Source organism: Lutra lutra, chromosome 6 (genome assembly GCF_902655055.1).
Source record: "Lutra lutra chromosome 6, mLutLut1.2, whole genome shotgun sequence".
NCBI lineage: Eukaryota > Metazoa > Chordata > Mammalia > Carnivora > Mustelidae > Lutra > Lutra lutra.
In genome coordinates, this window is record NC_062283.1 from 27,209,269 (window position 1) to 27,232,292 (window position 23,024).

Below are 23,024 nucleotides of genomic sequence, written 5' to 3' on the forward strand. Positions count from 1 at the left end.
CCTTTTATTTCTTTTTGTTGTCTGATTGCTGTTGCTAGGACTTCTAGTGCTATGTTGAACAACAGTGGCAAGAGTGGACATCCTTGTGTTCCTGATCTCAAAGGGAAGGGTATCAGCTTTTCCCAACTGAGAATGATATTTACTGTGGGTTTTTCATAGACAGATTTTATGAAGTTGAGGAATGTTCCCTCTATCAGTGTACTTTAAAGTGTTTTAATTAGAAACGGATGCTGTATTTTGTAAAATGCTTTTTCTGCATCAGTTCAGAGTACCATGTGGTTCTCTCTTCTCTCATTGATTTGTTCTATCACATTGATTGATTCGTGAATGTTGAACCATCCTGGCAACCCAGGGATAAATCCCACCTAGTCATGATGGATAATCTTTTTAATGTACTGTTGGATTCTATTAACTAGGATCATGTTGAGAATCTTGGCATAGATATTCATCAGGGATATTGTTCTGCAGTTCTCCTTTTTAACCAGGTCTTTGCCTAGTTTGTGGATCAAGGTAATGCTGGCTTCATAGAAAGAATCTAGAAGCTTTCCTTCTGTTTCTATTTTTTGAAACAGCTTCAAGACAATAGGTATTATTTCTTCTTTGAATGTTGGTAGAATTCTCCAGGGAATCCATCGGGTCCTGGGCTCTTGTTTTTTGGGAGGTTTTTGATCACTGTTTCAATCTCATTACTAGATATTGGTCTATTCAGGTTGTCAGTTTCTTTCTGTTTCAGCTTTGGAAGTTTATAGGTTTCCAGGAAGGTGTCTATTCCTTCCAGGTTGCTTAACTTATTGGCATATAACTGTTGATAATAATTTCTGATGATTGTTTCTATTTCTTTGGTGTTAGTTGTGATCTTTCCCTTTTCTTTCATAATTTTATTAATTTGGGTCCTCTCTCTCTTCTTTTTGATTACTTTGGCCAGTGGTTCATCGATCTTATTGATTCTTTCAAAGAACCACCTTCTAGTTTCATTGATGTGTTCTACTGTATCTCTACTTTCTAATTTATTGATACCTCGTCTAATCTTGTTTATTTCCCTTCTTGTGCATGGAGTTGACTTAATTTGTTATTGATTTTCCAGTTCTTTAAGGTGTAAAGAGAGGTGGTATATTCTGGGTTTTTCAATTTTTTTGAGTGAGGCTTGGATGACTATGTATTTCCCCATTAGGACCGCTTTTGTTGTATCCCATAGGTTTTGAACCGATGTGTCTTCATTCTCTTTGGGTGCCATGAATTGTTTAAGTTATTCTTTGATTTCCTGGTTGATACAAACATTCTTTTTTTTTTTTTTTTAAAGATTTTATTTATTTATTTATTTGACAGAGAGAGATCACAAGCAGGCAGAGAGGCAGGCAGAGAGAGAGGAGGAAGCAGGCTCCCCGCTGAGCAGAGAGCCTGATGCGGGGCTCGATCCCAGGACCCTGAGATCATGACCCGAGCCGAAGGCAGCGGCTTAACCCACTGAGCCACTCAGGCGCCCAGATACAAACATTCTTGAGCAGGTTTGTCCTTAGCTTGCAAGTGTTTGAATTCCTTCCAAACTTTTTCTTGTGGTTGAGTTCCAGTTTCAAAGTATTGTGGTCTGAGAATATGCAGGGAATAATCTCAATCTTTTGGTGTCAGTTGAGCCCTGATTTGTGACCCAGTATGTGGTCTATTCTGGAGAAAGTTCCATGTGCACTTGAGAATAATGAGTATTCTGTTGTTTTAGGATGGAATGTTCTGTCTGTATCTATGAGATCCATCTGGTCCAGTGTGTCATTCAATGCTCTTGTTTCTTTATTGATTTTCTGCTTGGATGATATGTCTATTACTGCGAGAGGCGTGTTAAGATCCCCTACTATTAATGTATTATACCAATATGACTAACAGTTGGCTTATGTAGTTGGCTGCTCCCCCATATTGGGTGCAATAATTACAATTGTTAGATCTTCTTGGTGGATAGACCCTTTAAAAATGAGGGGTAGTGTCCTTCTGTATCTCTGACTACAGTCTTTAGTTTAAAATCTAATTTATCTGATATAAGAATCGCTACCCCACTTTCTTTTGAGGCCTGTTGGCATGAAAGATGCTTCTCCATCCCTTCACTTTCAGTCTGAATGTATCTTTAGGTTCCAAATGTCTCTCTTGTAGAGAGCATATGGACCGCCCCTGTTGATTTATCCAATCTGCAACCCTGTGCCATTTTATGAGAGCGTTTAGGCCATTAACCTTGAGAGTGATTATTGAACGAAATGTTTTAATTGACATCATGTTGCCTGTGAGGTCTTAGTCTATAGATTGTTTCTGTAAATTTCTGTTCTATGTCACTCTTGGGTTCTTTCTTCTTTTATAGAACCCCCTTAATATTTCTTGTAGTGCTGGCTTGATGGTCTTGCTGGTCTTGGAAGCTCTTTATCTCACCATCTATTTTGAATGTCAGCCTTGTTCGATAAAGTATTCTTGGCTACATGTTTTTTTTCATTTAGTGCCTGAATATGTCTTGCCAGCCCTTTCTGGCTTGCCAGGTTTCTGTGGACAGGTCTGACATTATTTTGATGGACTTTCCTCTGTATGTAAGGAATCTCTTCTCCCTAGCTGCCCTTCGAACATCTTGTCTAAATTTATGGTTCATGAATTTCGCAATCAAGTGTCTGGAGATGTTTCTAGATTCATTGATCTTGGGGAGTTAACTTTCTTCCTCTAGGACCCGAATGCTTGTTCCATTCCTTAGATTGGGAAAATTTTCATCCAGGATTTGTTCAGCTTTATCTTCTAGTCTTTTCTCTTATTCCACCCCCTCAGAGATCCCAATAATTCTGACATTGGAACATTTCATGGTGTCATTTATTTCCCTAATTCTGTTTTCATGGCTTTTATGCTGCTTGTTCCATGCCTTCTCCTTCTTCCTTATCAGTTTGTCCTCTAGATCACTAATTCTATCTTCTGCCTTGGTTACCCTAGCTGTTAGAGTATTTAGATTAGATTGGATCTCACTGATAGCATTTTTAATTTCTGCCAGGTCGGCTCTCACTTCCACCCTTAGAGATTCTATATTGTCACTAATGGTTTTCTCCAACCCAGCCTTTGCCTGGATAATTGTTACCCCGAATTCCCTTTCTGACATACTGTTTATGTCCATATCCAATAGTTCTGATGGAGAGGGCCCATTCTCTGAATTTTTCCTCGGTTGGGTGTTCCTCCTCCTAGTCATTTTGGTGAGAGGTGGTTGAGGGGATGTATAGCTGAATATATCCACCACAATCCACACAAGGTTCACCCTCTCCGCTGATATCTTCTGCTCTCATAGAGATCCAGAAGTGTATAGTGTTACATCTCAGGCTGATTTTCTGGGTGTTCAGAGTGTTCTGGTAGATATTTAGCTCACTTTAGGTGACTGGTTGAAACAGGGTCTCCTACTTCTCCTTCATCTTGATGATGAATGATCTGTGCTCTGTATTTTTTGAAGGGTTACTTTTCTTTCTTTGTGCTTGTTGATGTTCTACATAATCAATGTCACTGTGTTTAAGAATAGAAACCTGAGCATATATGAAAAGAGTTTAGCATTTTCAAATAAATTATTAATTCGCTAGTAGCTATGCAAATGATAACTGGACATATGTGATTAGCATTTCTCAGAAATTATTGTTATTAAAATTATTTCACTTAACAGAAATGCATGTTTAGCTTTTTCTGTTTTCTAACATATGTTTTTGTATAAACATATATTTATTTATGGTGTTAGTTTTATAAATGGCTTCAATCTTGGCAGGTTTCAAGGTTTTTTGTTTTTTTTTCAATTTTTTATTTATTTTTTTTATTTCTTTTCAGTGTACCAGAATTCATTGTTTATGCACCACACCCAGTGCTCCATGCAATACGTGCCCTCCATAATACCCACCACCAGGCTCACCCAATTTCCCACCCCCCGCCCTTTCAAAACCCTCAGATTGTTTTTCAGAGTCCATAGTCTCTCATGGTTCACCTCCCCCTCCAATTTCCCTCAACTGCCTTCTCCTCTCCATCTCCCCATGTCCTCCCTGTTATTTCTTATGCTCCACAAATAAGTGAAACCATATGATAATTGACTCTCTCTGCTTGACTTATTTTACTCAGCATAATCTCTTCCAGTCCCATCCATGTTGATACAAAAGTTGGGTATTCATCCTTTCTGATGGAGGCATAATATATTCCATAGCGTATATGGACAACATCTTCCTTATCCATTCGTCCGTTGAAGGGCATCTTGGCTCTTTCCACAGTTTGGCGACCATGGCCGTTGGTGCTATGAACATTGGGGTACAGATGGCCCTTCTTTTCACTACATCTGTATCTTTGGGGTAAATATCTAGTAGTGCAATTGCAGGGTCATAGGGAAGCTCTATTTTTAATTTCTTGAGGAATCTCCACACTGTTCTCCAAAGTGGCTGCACCAACTTGCATTCCCACCAACAGTATAAGAGGGTTCCCCTTTCTCCACATCCTCTCCAACACACATTGTTTCCTGTCTGGTTAATTTTGGCCGTTCTAACTGGTATAAGGTGGTATCTCAATGTGGTTTTATTTTTTTATTTTTTTATTTTTTTTTAAGATTTTATTTATTTGACAGAGAGAGATCACAAGCAGGCAGAGAGGCAGGCAGAGAGACAGGAGGAAGCAGGCTCCCTGCTGAGCAGAGGGCCCGATACGGGACTCGATCCCAGGACTCCAAGATCATGACCTGAGCCGAAGGCAGCGGCTTAACCCACTGAGCCACCCAGGCGCCCCTCAATGTGGTTTTAATTTGAATCTCCCTGATGGCTAGTGATGATGAACATTTTTTCATGTGTCTGATAACCATTTGTATGTCTTCATTGGAGAAGTGTCTGTTCATGTCTTCTGCCCACAGATTTCAAGTTTTATTTGGTGCATTAAACTTGTATCATTTATCTATCACATTTGCCCTAGAAGTATATTGGTAACTTAACGTTTAACAAAGATTATTCTGACCAACTGCTTAATCACATGAGCAGGTGACTCTATGGCATATAGAAAGTGATTTTAATAATAAATTCAAAAAGTTTAGACACACATATTTCATATTTCTATTTTTGATGTAAATGAAATGTGTATTACAAAAACAGTAAATAGATAAATGATAAAGACTACTTGTAATCCCATTGTAGAGATAATGACAGTGACATTTTGATGTATTTCCTTTTGGTCTTTTTGTTGTTAGCTTATATGAGTACATATTACATAATTGGAGTTATAGTGTATATATAGTTGTGTATGCTAGATACCTCCTTTACTCTTTAGAGTACTCCTCTGGGTAATTATTTTAATATACTGTAACATTTGATTTATTAGTAGTTCTTCAGAAACTTTTCTGCTTATTGTCTTAAGTGAAATTGATCTATAGTTTTTTTAAAATGCTTTTTTGGTCAGGTTTTGGTGTTTATGTTCCACAAAAGCACATAGATCTATATGTGTAGATATGTAGGTACTGTGTGATCGGTTAAGTAGGTTAGGAATTACAGGTTGGAAATCTGAACAAGCTAATATTTTGAAACTGTCAGCTAGAATTATGTTATTAATATCTTTTCATACTTATTTCTTTGATGATTTTTAAGATTGGTTGGTTTTTGTTTTACTTATCTCAAGCAGTGAATCTAAAACAGCATATTTCCCTTTAGTATGTATTAAAGTATGATTCCTTCCAGATAAGGGCGTTTACCTATATAACCAGAATGCCATTATCACAACCAAAAAAGTTTCAGTAATTCTTCAATATCATCTAATTCCCATTTCATATTAAAATTTCCCCCAGTTGCTCTCCAACTTTCTTAATTGTTGGTTTGTCCAAATCAAGATTCAGATAAGATCCAGGCCTTTCATTTTTTTTTTTTTTTTTTTTTAAAGTATCTTAAGATTCTTTTAAACTGGAACAATCCCCTTACCTTTGCTGCCTTGGCTTTTTTTTTTCCCCCATGCTGTTGATTTGTTGAAGAAATGGTCTTTGTCCTATAGGATATCCCATACTCTGTATTTGACTGATTACTTCCTCATGGTGTCATTTAATTTATTTTACTCTCCATTGCACTACTTGGACTTAACTATTTGGACATTAGATTAGATTTGGTTTTTGATCATATGTGGTAGTGAGTACTTTTTGTTTCATTATATCAGGAGGCCTTTAGTGTCTGTGTGTTCCTTCTTTAGAGATACTATGATGGATCAAGTGGGTTCCAGTGGAATGGGTACTTGGTAGTTGCATGTGTATGTGTATATATATTTTTTGAAAATACATTTTTTAATTTTTGAAATTTCTACTCTCCGTGTTCTGTTTATTTTGATTTGGTTTTCCCCTGAAATTCTCTATTTCATCAAGATTTTCATTTTTAGCATTGTATTATTATTTTTAAATCATTTATAATCCATGTTATATGCTCTTCTTATCAATTCAGTTTGTGTTCTACTTCCTTTATTTATATTGATTCTTTAGTGATGCCCTTTCTTGTGTTTTTAATATTTAAAAATTTAATTTTCCTCTTAGATCTAGTAATTTGTACTGGATTTCATTTTTAAAGTTAGTGTCCAGTGTAACATGAAAAGAAATATATGTCAATCCATCTGTAACTGTGCCAAGATAAAAATGGGAAGGGAGGGCATGTTCTCATCAGGGCACACTGTCTGATATATTATCAATGCCTGATTACATTATTTAAATCTAGGTTATTTATAGTAAACATGTCGGAGAAACCGTCCACTTTGATTCTGCCAGTTTTTATTATATGTAAAACGTGTTTCCTTTGTAACTTTTGGTAGCTTGGATTCTCTTGATATTGTTATGTTATTACAGTGTAATAATGATAGCTGTGAAATTAAGGGAAATTCCCAAGACCATGTACAAGTTTGATAATTTGTTAGAAGAAATCACAGAACTCACTAAAGGCTGTTTTTCTCACAGTGATGGTTTACTCTAGTGAAAAGATATAGACTAGAATCAGGCAAGAGAAAAGATGCATAGGGCATAGTGCAGGAAAGTTCTGTGCATGGAGTGAAAGCTTCCTTCTCATGGTTGAGTCATGGACGGAATTGATTTTCCTGGTATGATGTGAGACAGTGTACATGGAGTATTGCCATCCAGGGAATCCAAGCCTTGGTGTCCATAGTTTTTTTTTTTTTTTTTTTTTTAAGATTTTATTTATTTATTTGACAGACAAAGATCACAAGTAGGCAGAGAGAGAGGGGGAAGCAGGCTCCCTGCTGAGCAGAGAGCCCAATGTGGGGCTCGATCCCAGGACCCTGAGATCATGACCTGAGCTGAAGGCAGAGGTTTAACCCACTGAGCCACACAGGCACCCCCGGTGTTTAATGGATCTCTGTCACATAGACATAATTGACTGTTCCAGTGGCTGACCTCCATCTCTAGTCCCTCTGGAGGTTGAGCTGATGCTGAGTGACCCAGAGTCTTCACTATAAATCACATTGTTAGACTATCTGGCATGGCCCAAGGCCCCCATGTAAACAAAGACACTTTTATGAAGTAAGAATTCAAAGAGCTTAGTGGTAACCTCTCAGGACCTAAGGGCAAAGGGCAGACTCTTTTGGGGCAAGATTAAATTCTTTACTACACAATATCATTAATATTTCATACCCTTCCTTTTGCATGCATTTGCCTAATATAGTCTACATCATATTCTTTTTAACCTTTAGAAATTGGATTTTGGCATCTCTCTGGTAAGCAACATGTGGTAGGATTTTTGTATTTTTATGCCATTTTGAGAGTCTTTGCCTTTTAGTAGAAGAATTTAAGTTATGTATATTTATCATAACTGACATTTTTATCCTTTTGTTTTATTGTTGTATCATATTTTTTGGATTTCATTTTACCCTTTGTGCCATATAGACCATGTTGGTTATAAATCTTCCAGATTTGGAAGAAATGTTTTTATTTTTAAATTCTGTCATAGCTTGTCTTTGACTCCTGTTGTGTAGGACAATAGTTCAGGGCATCTTTATTTCTTAGGCTCTTTCCTTTTTCCTGATCTTAATTTAACCTGAAGTTAGCTACTATTTTATTTTACCTTTTCTTTTTCATGTTATTATTATGTTTTTAAGATTTATTTTTGTCTTTTGCATTTAATTTTATAACATATTTACCATAGTTAATTAAAATTTACCGTATATTCATATACACTTAATTGGCTTTAATTTTTATTGCCAGTCATTTTATATTTCATGTTTTCTGTATTTGAATTTTTGTTTTGAAGAGTGGGGTATACGTTTTATGCTAGAGCTTTTGAATTCTTGCATGTCCGGAAATGTCTTTTGCTTTCATACATGAACAGCCTCTTGGCTATTAAGAGAATTGTTGTCTGAATTGATCCAGTGTCTTTTACTATTATAGAGAGAAAACCTAAGCCAGTGTAATTCTTTATTAAAATATTAAAGGAATTGTTTTTCTCTCTCCCTAAATGGTTTAAAGATATATTTGTTTCAACTTGAATTAAAAAAAAAAATGCCTTTTCCGGATATATTAGAATGTCGGTCTTATCTTTATTAATTTTTCCCCATGCTTGATAAACTTTTAGAATCTGTAGACTCATATCTTCAGTTTTTAATGCTTTGTTATGTCAGATATCATGTATGATTTATTTCTGAATAACTTTGTGTAAAAATGCTACTCCTTTCTTTCTGCTCTCCTGTGTGTTACCCAGCATTTTTTCTGTTTTCAGTACACTGCTAAGTTGCCCAGTAGTTGTATGCCTCAACTAGTTTCCTTCTGTTTCCTGCTATACTGGATGTTGGGAAATGTGGTCTGTAAATGATTAGAAAGGGAAAGGAGTTGTTAAAGGTAAGAAAAATGGGAGAGCAGAGTTATAGTCCTGAAGATAAAAAATTAGATGTTTCTTGTCAGAACTAGGCTCAATAGAGATCACAGAGTATAAATAAACACCATTCTCTGCTTTTTTGATATCATCTGTGTTCTCCTTGAAAGGACTGTTTCATTTGCATCCAAGGGTGTTTTTCGAACCATCCTGGTCGGGTAGACAGTATGGCTTTTATATATCTTTAAGTTTTTATGCTATTGTCAGTTTGCTTTTTCCCTGTGTATATTCATAAATATTTTAGTTAAAACTTGATAGGTATGTCTGATATAACTTATCTGCCAGTGTTGACCTCAGTGTGTTTATTGTAGTTATTACTTTACTATATCCTGCTAAAATATTCCCAGCAACTTGTGTTACTTTTCTTTGGCAGTCACTCTGCCATTCTCTTCATTCCTTGAAGTCTTGATAAGCCATAGTTTCTTATCATTTACTGTTCAAATGAATTCTGGCAGGCCATGGTGATGTTTGTGGAGCTTTTCATATCATTAAAGGCTTTCTTCAGTTCCTCAGTGCCTTCTGATCATCACCTTTGTTTTGGTGACCATTTCCCTGACTGCTCCTTGAGCTTATCACTTGACTGATATCATTCTTTTTATTGACAAGTCCAGCATTAATCACTTGCTTCTTTTAAGAACAATTATGGACCCAAATGGTATGAATTACTTTTATTTAGGTTATACTAAAGAGTATCTGAGAAAAGAGACCAGAGCAGAGTAAATAACACATGTTGCTCAATGTACAATTGACCTTTTCTCTCATGTTACTTTTATTGCTGCTTCTTGAGGCATTGTAAGCCATAACTGATTTTTTGGCACATTCTGTTGTGTCTACTGATATATGAAGGTTTTACGCAGATGTGGTTATCAAGGATCCAATTCTCTAATAGAGAATCCTTTATACCCTTTAGTGCTTTATGTAATAGTTGTAATTATTTGATTACTTATTGTTTTTTTTTTTTCAATATAACTGAGGAAAGGATTCATAGGTTACCTAACCTATTTCAATGTAATTTATAAAATTTTGTCACTCTCATAAAAATTTGGTAGAATAAGAAGTAGGAATTAAATGTTTGAAAAGCTTTCTACAGATTTAATTTTTTTTTTTAGAGATTTTATTTATTTGTGAAAGAGAGACAGAGAGAAAGAGGAGGCAGAGTGGCAGGCAGAGGCAGAGAGAGAAGCAGCCTCCCTGCCGAGCAAGGAGCCTGATGTGGGACTCGATCCCAGGACTCTGGGATCATGACCTGAGCTGAAGGCAGCGGCTTAACTGACTGAGCCACCCAGGTGTCCCCAGATTTAAAATTTTAAGACACCTCATTCTAACTCTTCTTAGTCTTCTATTTTAGTAAGTATTGTTTTCAGAGTTTGGCATATAGGCCAAATTAGGCCATCGCCCATCTTTGTACAGGCCAGGAGCTAAAGATGGCTGTGTTTTTCAAGGTTTATTTGGGAAGAAAAAAAAAGAGAAGTAGAATATGTGATAGAGGCCCTATGTGGCCCACAAAGCCTAAAATATTTACTGTGTGGTTCTTTATAGAAATAGTTTTCTAGTCTCTGACCTAGTTTGAGTATTCCTGTCTCATAAGCTAGTACTAATATATAGTGGTTAGAGTATATGGATCACAGTGTACCTGAAATAAATCCTTATAGACATTGCCTATACACACGTCATTTCTTAGTGCCTCATTTAATAATGGCATTGTATAAATGTGTAGACAAATACTTTGAAATTTTTAATTGAAATCTGCAAATCTGATGTCCACATTTAATTAGAGATAAATAAAACAATTTCAGTGAATCAACAGGCAGTCTTTCTATAATTCTGATTTTTCTTTAAATAGAACTTTTATATTCATACTTTTTTGGTTTCTCAAATACAATTTTATGGTGTTCAACTGCTTCACATATTTAAGTTTTAATAGATTAGAAACAATAACAAACCTGTGATCATGTACCAAGTTGCTTATTGAGTTATACTATTTAAAAATGTTTTTAGAGAAAATAAAAGGTCAAGGAACCAGACATTTAGTTATTTGGTTTAATTTTCTGGAAAATAGGATTGCCTTTATCAGATCCCAGTGTCTCTTGGTCCTCATGCTTGGCTGACAGCTTGACAGTGACTCTGCTGTGGTGGAGATGGGTGGCAGGAAGCTGCTTTGTCAGCAAAAAAGAGCTGTAAACTGAGCTGAGGGGAGCTAGGCTTACCTTGTTTTGACCTGCTGATCAGTGATGGGTTTTGCCAGCAATAGAAATGTGACTGCCTGATTTCCTTTAATGGTTTTAACTTAGAAAGCAACATTTGAAGCAGGGCTCTATAAGATACAATGTCTTATTGCCATGGAAGAACCTTACACAATGCTCCCGTAATATGGAATGTGTGCCCCACGTTCTTTTGCAGCATGATTGTCAGAAAATTACACCAGCATTTAAATGAATAGTGTGAGCAGTGTTTTTAGTTTAGCTTTTTTATATTTGGGCATTTTTATCTCCTTTCTTTAAAGATAGGGAAGTTATTTTCCATTTAATGTAACAAGTTCAAGTTAAATTTAATTTTGATATGTGGAAACTTTTATGTCACTATCACCACATAATCCAAATTTGAAACATTAAACAAAGAACTTTTTTTTTTCTCTTGTGAGTCAACCAAGACAATTAAGAATATCCTGGCAGACTTTTTTTTCCCCAAATGTATTTCTTTTTCTTTCTTTGAATGTGTTTCTCTAATAAAGAAGCAGTCTGTTTATAAATTTCAAACAAAATTTGAAATTGCTCTAAAAGAAAGGTATTAAAAAAGGGCAGGACTAAAATTAGAAAGTAATTATAAGAAGCAGAAATGTAGATGTTATTATGCATTGAGAATATTTTTATAGTGCATTTGAGCACTGACTTTTACCCAGGATTTTCTAATCAGTGAGTCAAAGGAAACAAAATTGTGACTGATTAAGGAGGGCATGTTTTGGATGGAGCACTGGGTGTTATATGCAAACAATTAATTATGGAACACTATATCAAATACTAATGATGTACATAACATAATAAAGTAAAAAAATTTTTCTTTTTGCTTAAGCAGACTACGCCCCCCACCCCCGAATAAATCTACCACTCGTGACTGATGGGTTGACGCAGAACCTGTAAAATCCTTTTAAGAAGTGTTTGACATTCTTTTTGAATGTTGGAGAATAGCTATATCAGAGTGATGTTAATTTCATTGTACTGGCTGTAAAGCCATGGAGTTATATACATCTTATATTTGAAATTTTGCTAAACGAAGTTAGGTGAAAGAATAAAATCCTGGGTGTTTAGCAGCCATTATTTTAGAGAGAGGTATCATTTGCAACTGAATGCAGTTCCCAACTAACATAATAAGTCTATTATTTTCATTCTACAGATATGAAAAACAGGCTTAGCCAAGTTAAGTTGCTTTCCTCTGCAATACAGGCAATATAGGGTGAAGTTTTTTGTTCTGGGATCAGACAGCGTGGGTTCAAATTTGGGATTTGGCTTTGTGATATTGGTCAACTTGTTTAATTTCCCTCAGCCATGGATTTCTTCTCTTGAAATAGAAGTAATATTGAAACATACATCATTGACTTCTTACCAGATGAGCAATATGCATTAGAAATTTATCATTGTGCTTAATTTATGGTCATGGTTCAATTAATGTTTGCTTTGCTAGTTTTTTTCTTTTTATTATGTCAGAATTTTGAATTTGAAATTATATTTGGTCATTTCATCTTGAAAATTTTCTTAGTGCTTCCCTTAGGCAAGCCTGATTTGCTCTGTTTAAAACCTACTCTACAGGGGCGCCTGGGTGGCTCAGTGGGTTAAGCCGCTGCCTTCGGCTCAGGTCATGATCTCAGGTCATGATCTCAGGGTCCTGGGATCGAGCCCCGCATCGGGCTCTCTGCTCCGCAGGGAGCCTGCTTCCTCCTCTCTCTCTACCTGCCTCTCTGCCTGCTTGTGATCTCTCTCTGTCAAATAAATAAATAAAATCTTTAAAAAAAAATACCTACTCTACAGTAGGTAAAACATTTTTTAAATACAAATTTTTAAGTGATTTTTAAATAATGTTTATCAGAACCATGCAGGCATGTCAATAATAACAAAAACTCCAATATAATTTGTATATCCACAAATTGATATATTGGTAGATGTTACCAGATAGTTCTTGAGAACTTCCAGGGAAATAATAAAAAAAATGGAGAGAACATGAATAGTATGTATTTTGCCATGTTTTGTCCAAGGCTGAAATGGAATATTTTGAAGTTGGTATACTTCAAATACTAGTACTTCTCTTTTGCAGATGGTGAAACTGAGAAATAAAAATGACTTTCCTATGGCCAAATATCAAAGATATTAGTTACTTATGTCTCACTTTTCTTTTTTAGTTTAACTGTTTTTAACCACTCAACCTTGATGCTCAGATGATTGAGTATATGTATTATTGTACTATTTTAATAGTACTAAAGTATGAGTAACATAGACTGGTGTCTCCTGGTTACTTTGCAGAGTTTTTGCATGTTTGTGCTTCTTTCCAGCAGTGAAAATAATATGACCATTTTTTAAAGTTGTTTAAAAATGTCATTTTGATGTAATGTCTTCCCACCCACTAAAATAGCACACACTTTAACTAGATGTTTTTTCTAGCTATCCATCAAAAACTAGAAGCGGATGGAACGGAAAAAGTAGAAGGATCCATGACGCAAAAACTGGAGAATGTTCTGAACAGTAAGTTTTGTCCTACTACCCAAAACTATTTATGGACTTTATAATAAGCTTTAATATAGTTCTTGGAACTGGTTTCACAGAACAGGCAGTGAGTTGCATTTTAATATTTATTTCTAAATAGTAATGATTTAATAAATATAAAAGGGGAATAAAAACATTTAAAATGAGCATTCTGTTTTGTTTGCATTTTCTTTATAAGAAATCATAATTTAAAAAATAAGCCAGTATGCTTCTAAGAAGTAAAACTTGCTACTGTAAAAGAGACTGGTATATAAGTAACATTATCAAAGAGAGAAAAGTACGGAAGCAATAGCCAGGATTGCCATTGACCAGAACCCTGAAACTTATCTTCATATATCTAAGAGTTTTAAAGCAAATATTATCAGCTCCTGGAATGACAGATACTTACATGTCATTTATTTATCCATACCATGTCTTTTTCCAAAGTGAATTTACGGCAGCTTCATCTTTAAGAGTATTACTAACTGTGAGACATTTTGTAAAAATTGTATGTCAATAAAACCTGATATATACAAAGTTTTGGGTCCCACCCACTTGCCTTATATCTTTCTTTTTCCTCCTGACATTCTAGTTCTCAGCTACTGATCCTAATGATCTGGAAGAAACTCATCAGATGAGTCAATTTCTATTTTAATATTGGCAGCTTAAAATAACATTATCCTCTTTCACTCATATAGTAAACATCTGATAGAGAGCAATAGTCCCCAGGGGAATCTCCCTGTTTTTAAGTTTATGTATAGCAAATGATTTCCCCATGAAATAGGGTTAAGAATAGCTAAAACATTTAAGAACCCTCACATCAGGTATTTAGTGATCTGTGAATGAAGGATTGTGATATTGAGTTAGTTTCGGACTACTAGCTTAATTTATTCCTTTGGTAACTTCCTGAACTTTTTTTTTTTTTTTTTGGTAAATGTCTGTTTTTAAACCCCCAGGATCCCTGATAAAACATTTGCTGGAAAGAAGCTTTAATTTGATGTGGACTTCCTTTGCTAGAATTTGAGTACTTTGATTTCATCCTAAATTTATGAGTTTATTAGCACTTGAAATAATCTTTCCTCTGGTGGTTGTGGTGGTGGGTTGTTATTATTTTGCCTTGAGATTTTGCCTTGTTTTCTGAGAACCAAGTCACCAGTTTAGATAAAGTTAATATATTCTGAATTCAACTCAAATAAACATTTACTGAAGCTATTTCTATATTGGTATAGCCAGACGTTTTAAGGTCTTAGGTATTTCTACTCAGGGATACTATTTTCACTGGAGTACTTGTCATCAAATCATGGTATCTGTAAAAAATGATATTTTAGTAACTTTAAAAAGAGTGATTCATAAAAACAAGCTGATGTTGTAATTAAATTGTTATATCAGTAAGAGAAAATAGACACTTATTAAGATTTGGAAAAAATTAAGATCCATTTCATGTGTTAGGTTTAGCATAGTGTGTGAACATAATTTTTTTTTCTTCTAAGGAGCACTTTAGGAAATCCTCCCTTGGGACTTGCAGTATAAAATTTTAAGGGAAATTATTTTACTTCTGTTCTTCATAACCACAAACTTTATTTAGAAATGTGTCATATTAACTTTATTGAAGTTTACTATTCTTCAGTAAATTTGGGCTAAATTAGTCATTTCTTTATGAGACTCCACTTCAGGATTTTCTGGTGTAAAGATTTTTCTTAAAATGTATTCCTTTTTATAACACTTTCTTTTTCTGGAAACATTCTTTTTTTTTAATGCCAATTTGAGTCGGATTTTATTTTATTTATTTTTTATTATGTTATGGTAGTCACCATATAGTACATCATTAGGTTTTGATGTAGTGTTCCATGATTCATTGTTTGTGTATAACACCCAGTGCTCCATGCAATACATACCCTCCTTAATACCCATCACCTGGCTAACCCATCCCCTCACCACCCTCCCCTCTAAAACCCTCAGTTTGTTTGCGAGAGTCCATAGTCTATCATGGTTCATCTCCCCCTCCAAATCCCCCCCCCTTCATTTTTCCCTTCCTTCTCCTAATGTCCTCCATGATATTCCTTAGGTTCCCCAAATTAGTGAAACCATATGATAATTGACTTTCTCTAGAGAGCTTGACTTATTTCACTTAGCATAAACTTCTGGAAACATTTTTTATGAACTTGATGTTGATGTTTGCTATCTTAGGATGAGGTTTTGCTAATTCAGGTCAACATGACAAACATTTATTTAATTGTGTAAAAGTACCATGTTTGGTTCAGTGTGAGATACAAAGATGGAAGACATATGGCCCGTGCCCTGTACACATATCCTTTGTCCAGGTCGGTGTATCATAGTTTGTAAGCTGGAGAATCAGCAAAAAAAAAATTATAGACGGGCACCTAGTGGCTCAGTTGGTTAAGTGTCGGACTCTTGGTTTCAGCTCAGGTCATGATCTCAGGGTCTTGAAATTGAGTCCCACATCAGGCTCTGCACTCAGCGTGGAGTCTGCTTAAGATTCTCTCTCTTCTTCTCCCCCTGCCCCTCCCACTCCAGCTCATGTGCATGCTTTTTCTCTCAAAAAAATTACAGAAGTACTATGGAAAATTTAATTTCTTTTCTTTTGGAAAGGAAAGAAAGAATAGATGAGTTTGAATGTATTTTAGTTTGCTTAGATTATTATTAATGCTTTAATCTTACATATAATTATATACCAATTTGTATGTTTTTCCTGAGTTATTTTAAATGAAGGTTTTAAAAATTCAAAAGGGCAACCTTTTTACTTTAAGTTTCTAAAGGGTAATGTCGACTCTAAAAACTTAGTCCATTTTATTCAGAATATATCAATATTGATGCCATTCATTGAATTTTTTTCATTTTCCTCGATATGTGTTTTTTATATTTGCCTTTGAACCTAATAATTCCTTCTTGATTTCAAGCCAGGGATGAAGGGATGACTATTAATTTATATCAAATTCACATATCCAACTCTATGTCCTTACCTATTCCAGGAGTATAGAATAGTGTTCTTCAATAGAAGTTTTGCGATTATAGTTATTGAGCACTTAAAGAGTAACTATATTGCTGAGGAATTGATTTTTTAAATTTTTTAAATTTTTATTTAATTTTAATAAATTTAACTTTAAATTGAAGTAGCCATATGTGGCTAGTAACGACATATTACATAGTGTAGGTATAGACAATAAGTATTTATAGTAGCAGCTGTGGTGGTTAATAGTTAAAACTTCTGGAGTGCTCACTGAGGGTCAGGTATGGCTTCAGACATTCTCTATGTATTTAGTTCTCTATGGGGCTTGTGCTGTCATACCTATTTTTTTTTAAGTAGACTCATACCCAATGTGGAGCCTAATGGGGTCCTTAATTCACAAGCCTGAGATCAAGACCCAAGCTGAAATCAAGAGGTAGGCACTTAACCGACTGAGCTGCCGAGGCAACCCTGTTATTTCCATTTTATTGACGAAAAAACTGAAGCCCAGGAAGATTATATGAGTTATCTAAAGTCATATAAGTAGTAAGTGGCAGAGCTGGGATTTATATCTAGAAACCTAGCTTCAAATCTGTACTTTGAACTACCAACAGAGCTTGCTGTGCATGGTTTTGATAGGCATGAATTTCAATCACCACAGTTTGGTTAAATACACTTGTCCCTTAGCAACACAACTGAGATTTTAATTATCACAGTGTATTTGTCAAAATTGCATAAAGTACAAAAGTGGTTGCTAGTTCAGTCCATAGGTCACTCCATAAATAAGAGATGTTAGAGATGATCAGTGAGCACTTAACCTCTTTTCCTTCAGAGTCTCTGTGACTGGTCACTATACACATATTCACACACAGACAGCAAAGCATATAGTTGTGTGGACTCCTTGTCCCCCAGACATAAACTCATATAGCTTTTTATACAAATGAATAATCAAAAGAGGGGATTGACCCACAAAGATGAAAGTACATTAAAAAAAAAAAAGTGGTAACAGTGTAAGTGAAATTCAAGTCTACCATGACTGGAGTTACAGAAGCAGCAGCTGTAGGCACTGCTGCTGTTCAGGACACTCAAGCTGTGCAGCCAGAGGAACTGGATAAATGTGAATTTATCAGTGGAAATGAGGAAGGTATGAAGAAAAGAATAAGACATCGTAGGGAAAGTGATGCTTAAAGGAGTGCTCAGAGGCAATCAATGACATTCAGAGTACAAAAGATAAGTTTAGAAAGGAGAATGATAATTTATCAAAGTATAGAAAAGATGCTTGATACATATTATAAATGTTATGATGAATAAAAGCAAGCAATTTTTTTTTACAAAGAAATAGAACAGTTGTATTTTCAGTGTTTCTAATATTTTAAATCATAGATTACTAAGTAAATACTGGTTTTACTGTTTTTTTCATTTTCTTATTCATTATGACCAACAGTAAGCATGTTTTTAATGGTGCAACAATTTTTATAAGTCACAGAACAATCATAATTTTTCCATTACTTATTAAGATTGTTTGCTTGGTTTTACCTTGCATAGCCGTTTATGTGGTTCTGAACACTGTGCCGAAAGGGGCTTGTACTGTACTGTACCACCTCTCTAAGTAGAAGGAATACTGGATGCTGATTCAAAGGGTTATTTTTAGTCCTTGCTCTTAAGCCTTTATTGAGCACATGTCAGTTCCATCCCAAGGTTATAAAGATAGTAGTTTTGCATTATTCCTAAAGCTTATAGTCTAATGGAGAACACAGATAAGCAGGTGATTAAATTATGGTATGGTAATTGTCTGCCGCTGGTAATCATGGGGTGCATCTGGAGCCTACACAGGATGTATCTCATTGAAAAGTAGAGTGAAAGACTCTCAGGACAGGGTCATGTGAGCCTTCAAAGGTGAGGAGGAAGTATCTAGGCAAGCGGAGGTTAGCATGTGGACAAGCCAACTGGATACCGGTGTCCCAGACAGGGAAAGCCACATGAGGAGGAAGCCCCTGACTTCAGGAGAGGAGACCTCCTGCAGTCGAGGGACCAGGATCCAGTATTGTAATGTGGAAGTGTGAGATGTAGGACTACGAGGTAGATGGGGGTCTGCTCAGGATAAGCTTTCTTTCAAATTCTAGTGTAGTAGAATTTGTATTTATTTTGAGGACTGTTGGTGATCCATTTAGGGATTTTAAATAAAGAAATGACATTACAAATTTTTTAAAGAATATTCTGCCATCTATGGAAAGAACCTAGACGTCCATCAACAGATGAATGGATAAAGAAGCTGTGGTATAGGGTTAGGGTTAGGGTGTGGTATAGGTATACAACGGAATACTGTGCAGCCATCAGAAAACCAAAATCTTGCCCTTTGCTACAATGTGGATGGAACTAGAGGGTATTATCCTAAGTGAAGTAAGTCAGTCAGAGAAAGATAATTATCATATGATCTCATTGATATGAGGAATTTGAGAAATAAGACAAAGGATCATAGGGGAAGGGAGGGGAAAAATGAAACAAAATGAAACCAGAGAGGGAGACAAACCATAAGAGACTCAATTTAAGGAAACAAACTGAGGGTTGTTAGAGGGGAGGTGGTGGGAGGGATGGGGTGACTGGGTGATGGACATTGGGGAGGGTGTGTGCTTTGGTGAGTGCTGTGAATTGTGTAAGACTGATGAATCACAAGCCTGTACCCCTGAAACAAATAATATATGTGAATTAAAAAAATATATTCTGCCATCTGCATAGAGAATGGATTAGGAGAGAACTAGACTAGAGACAAGAAGATGCATCAGATAGAAGTGCTGAGGACTTTTAACCAAAACAGAGGTAATGAAGGTAGAGCGAATGGCAAGATGAGAGATTTAAGGAGATGAGAAAGGCAGTGTTTGGTTACCAGTTTGCAGTGGCAAGTAGGAAGAAAAGTAGTCAGTGATGACTTTCAGATTTCTGGCCTCAAGCAGAGCAAGAAGGAGCAGGTTTGGGGCCTGAGGAGAAGAGTAAAGAAGTAAATACTCAGTTCGATTCAATTTTGAGATTCCTGAGGATTGTACCTATGAATATCTTTCTGGCTCTCACTATCTTCTAATTGTGTGTGTCACACTGAGCAAATTGAATAACCTATCTTTTTTTCAGTTGCTTGCACTATAAAATGGAGATAAGAATAGTGACTGTTTTAGGGTCATAAACAAGTTTAAGTGGATTAGGAAATAATACATCTTTTTGGAATAATTAAGAACATAGGAGACTTACTAAGTTTTAAGAATAGCACCTGGCATAGAGTAAGCATTCCATATAGTATGTATGTCTAGTATGTCTTTATGCTACCCACCAAAGCTTCCCAAAACTTTTTATGTTATAAGGGATCCATAGAGGCTAAAATGGTTTTTCTTCCTCTACAGCATCTTCATTCTTTTCTTCCTCTTCCTCAGTTCTTGCCAAAGAAAAGTGAACTGAGGGTCTGTGAGTTGATCATTAAAACCTTAATATTAAAGCTATCTGCCTAGATTCACAATCCTATTCCTGTGCTCCAAGTCCCCTAAAGCTGACATGCTCGAGATTATCGCCCTCCTTAGCTCTGCTGCCAGGGTTCACTCAAAGGGAAATCCTCAGGGTTCCTCTTAGGAACTGAGTTGGTCCCATAGGATGATGCTGGGATGTCACAAGGAATGCTCTCATGAGATCCCTTTAAAACAGCCAAGGCGATTGAATTATCTTTGGGATGGTTAAGAATAAGGAATTTCTTTGTGGTGAGTATTCTTAAAAAAAAAATATGTTGAGGAAAATATATGTAAAGATTAGTCTTTTTTGAAAATACATTATTATTGACTCATGCCATTTATTACATCCCCATGACTTATTTTAAAACTGGAAGTTTGTAGTTCTTGATCTCTTTGACCCATTTTGCTCTCAGCTTTCCTCCCCTCTGGCAACTACCAGTCCATTTTCTGTGTTGATGAGTCTGGGTTTTGTTTTGTTCTGTTTTGTTTTTTAGATTCTACATGTAAGTGAAGTCATATGGTATTTATCTTTCTCTGTTTGACTTCTTTGATTTAGCATAATACCTTCAAAGTCCATCCTACTGCAAATGGCCAGATTTCATTCTTTTTATGGCTGAGTAGTATTCCTCTGTGTGTGTGTATGTGTGTATTGTGTGTTTATGCATGCGTGTGTCTTCTCTCAAGATTAGTCTTAAGCTAACTGACATCATAAGATATATATGATTTTGGAGTCACCAACATATATATATGGTATTTGAATTTAACAGGATTGAATGATTTGACCCAAATTGTATGAATAAAATTAGGAGAAGAAAGACAAGTTCTTAAACCGCTAAGGAATATTGAACCAAGTTTGTAAAAAAGGAATTGACTTGGTGGTGTGCTGGTAAATGCTTAACAATTGGCATTCCAGAAAAGAAAAGAAAAAGAAAACTAACCTTAATATTAGCATTCCCAATGTATAAATTTTCCCATCATGATTGATTTCAAGCTATCAACTTGAGATTACTGAATAGAATTTGAGGAAATGGGAATAGTTGGCTCTTGGGAGCAGTATGGAATTTTTTTCTCATTCCCAAGATTCTAGTTCTCTGTACTTTGGGTAGTGCTATAGAATTTCATTGTCAAGTATGGCTCTCTAAACAAGAATGAACTTTTGGTTATGATATTATTTATGTAAAATCATTATGTTATAGATGGCAGCATATCTGGTCATTATCTGAAATCTGTTGAGAGAAACTGAGACACATAGGGTAGGTTATTAGGTCTCTGTAATCCTGGTTTTGCTATGAACTTAAGTGTATATTTTAAAGTTATTTTAAATTGTTAGGTACTTTTTATTAGGTACCTGATCTCATTCAATTTGCCTATTCCTGGAATAAATTGTGTTATGGTATGTGTGTGTGTTGTGGGAGCACTCCTTCCATTTACCTTTGTCGCCAAACTCACATCAAGCAGAGAGTGTAAGTTAAAAATCACTTCTGTCATCTACAGTCTCGGTGTCAGTTCCTTGAAAAGGAACAATAGGGTCACTTTAAAATAAGAGAAAGTATAATGCTTACTTTAAATAAACATACTTGAAATTAGAAGATAATCATTAGAATTTAGAATTATACAACTAATTTTTCTAGATGATAGGAGTTTCTGATACAATTAATTTTTTTTCATTGTTAAGGATATAAGATCAATAAGGAGATATGAGTTTGACTAGTTAGTATGCAGTGTGATTGTGTCTTCTCTTCCCGTCTTTTTTTTTTTTTCAGCTTTATTGAGATATAATTGACATGTAGCATTGTGCAAATGTAAGGTATACATCAGGTTGGTTTGCTACCCTTCTATCTTGGAATACGATTACCTTAGCATTAGCTAACCTTAGCATAAGCATAAGCTTACCTTAGCATTAGCTAACACCTTCGTCACATCACATAATTCTGTTTTTTTGTGGTGGGGACATTTGAGATTTACTCTGAGCAGTTTTCAAGTATATGATGTATGTTGTTAACTATATTCACAACACTATGCACTAGATCCTCAGAATGTATTTATCTTCTTACTGGAAGTTTGTAGCCTTTGATCAACATCTCTGTATCCCCCAACCCTCTAGCCCCTGGTAACCACCATTCCTCCCTGTTTCTATGACTTGAGGTTTTTTTGTTTTTTGGGGTTTTTTTAGATTTCATGATTGCATGATACCATGTAGTATTTGTCTGTCTCTGACTTATTTCACTTAGCATAATACCCTAAAGGTTTATCATGATCTTCTTACACTGAGAAAAATTTTATAGCTCTTGTTGACCTGACTATGACAGCAGCAACCCAGTGTCTTTATAGCAACCTTGCTCTTGGTGCTTGCTGTGCATCTGTAACTGAGATAGTCACAGTCCTATGAGCTGGGGGTGTTGTGACACCCCTCGTGAGGAGAAATGACCAACTTTCAGGTCTAGAGTTGCCCAAGGCAGGACTGGTTCTGCAACCTGTAAGATCTAAGTCATGTTTTTCAGTGTTGTTCTGCGAGTACACACTGGTTGTTCAAACTCCTGCCAGTGGCCCTAAAATTGGATGTTCTCAATGTGAGAAGGTGAAGTAAAGATGTGGATAGATTGGTATGTGGGGGAAATTGTTCTTGAGAGACATGGCCAATGTCTGACTGATGGTTTATCTGTAATGTCTCTTCGTATGTGAACACCACCACTGAGTTTAGTGGTTTTGTTTTTCTTAATAGCCCTACAGAATAAAGACATAAAATGCATTTTATGAGCTGTTGGTGATTTTTATCTGCTTAGTTTCACTGCTTTCATTTATTTTATTATTGATATAATCATGCAGTTATCAAAGAGCTATAAACTCCCAAAATTTTACTGTGAATGTGGTGTAATTCATAACACAATAACAATTTATGGATAGACATTATTTATAAATTAAAATTATGATTTCATAGCGTATTTCTCTATATGCATATGTTAAAATTCTCCATATATACATTTCT

General features: G+C 35.5%; 1 protein-coding gene across 3 annotated transcripts in view; it reads left to right on the forward strand.

Moving 5' to 3' along the window:
* The window catches only part of EXOC2 (exocyst complex component 2), a 269,449-nt gene that overhangs the window by 83,695 nt on the left and 162,730 nt on the right, over positions 1-23,024 (forward strand). For all 3 annotated transcript variants that reach the window (XM_047733700.1, XM_047733697.1, XM_047733699.1), the window contains one exon: positions 13,505-13,585. In XM_047733700.1, coding sequence (XP_047589656.1) covers positions 13,505-13,585 — 81 coding nt within the window. The remainder of the gene's footprint in view (positions 1-13,504; positions 13,586-23,024) is intronic.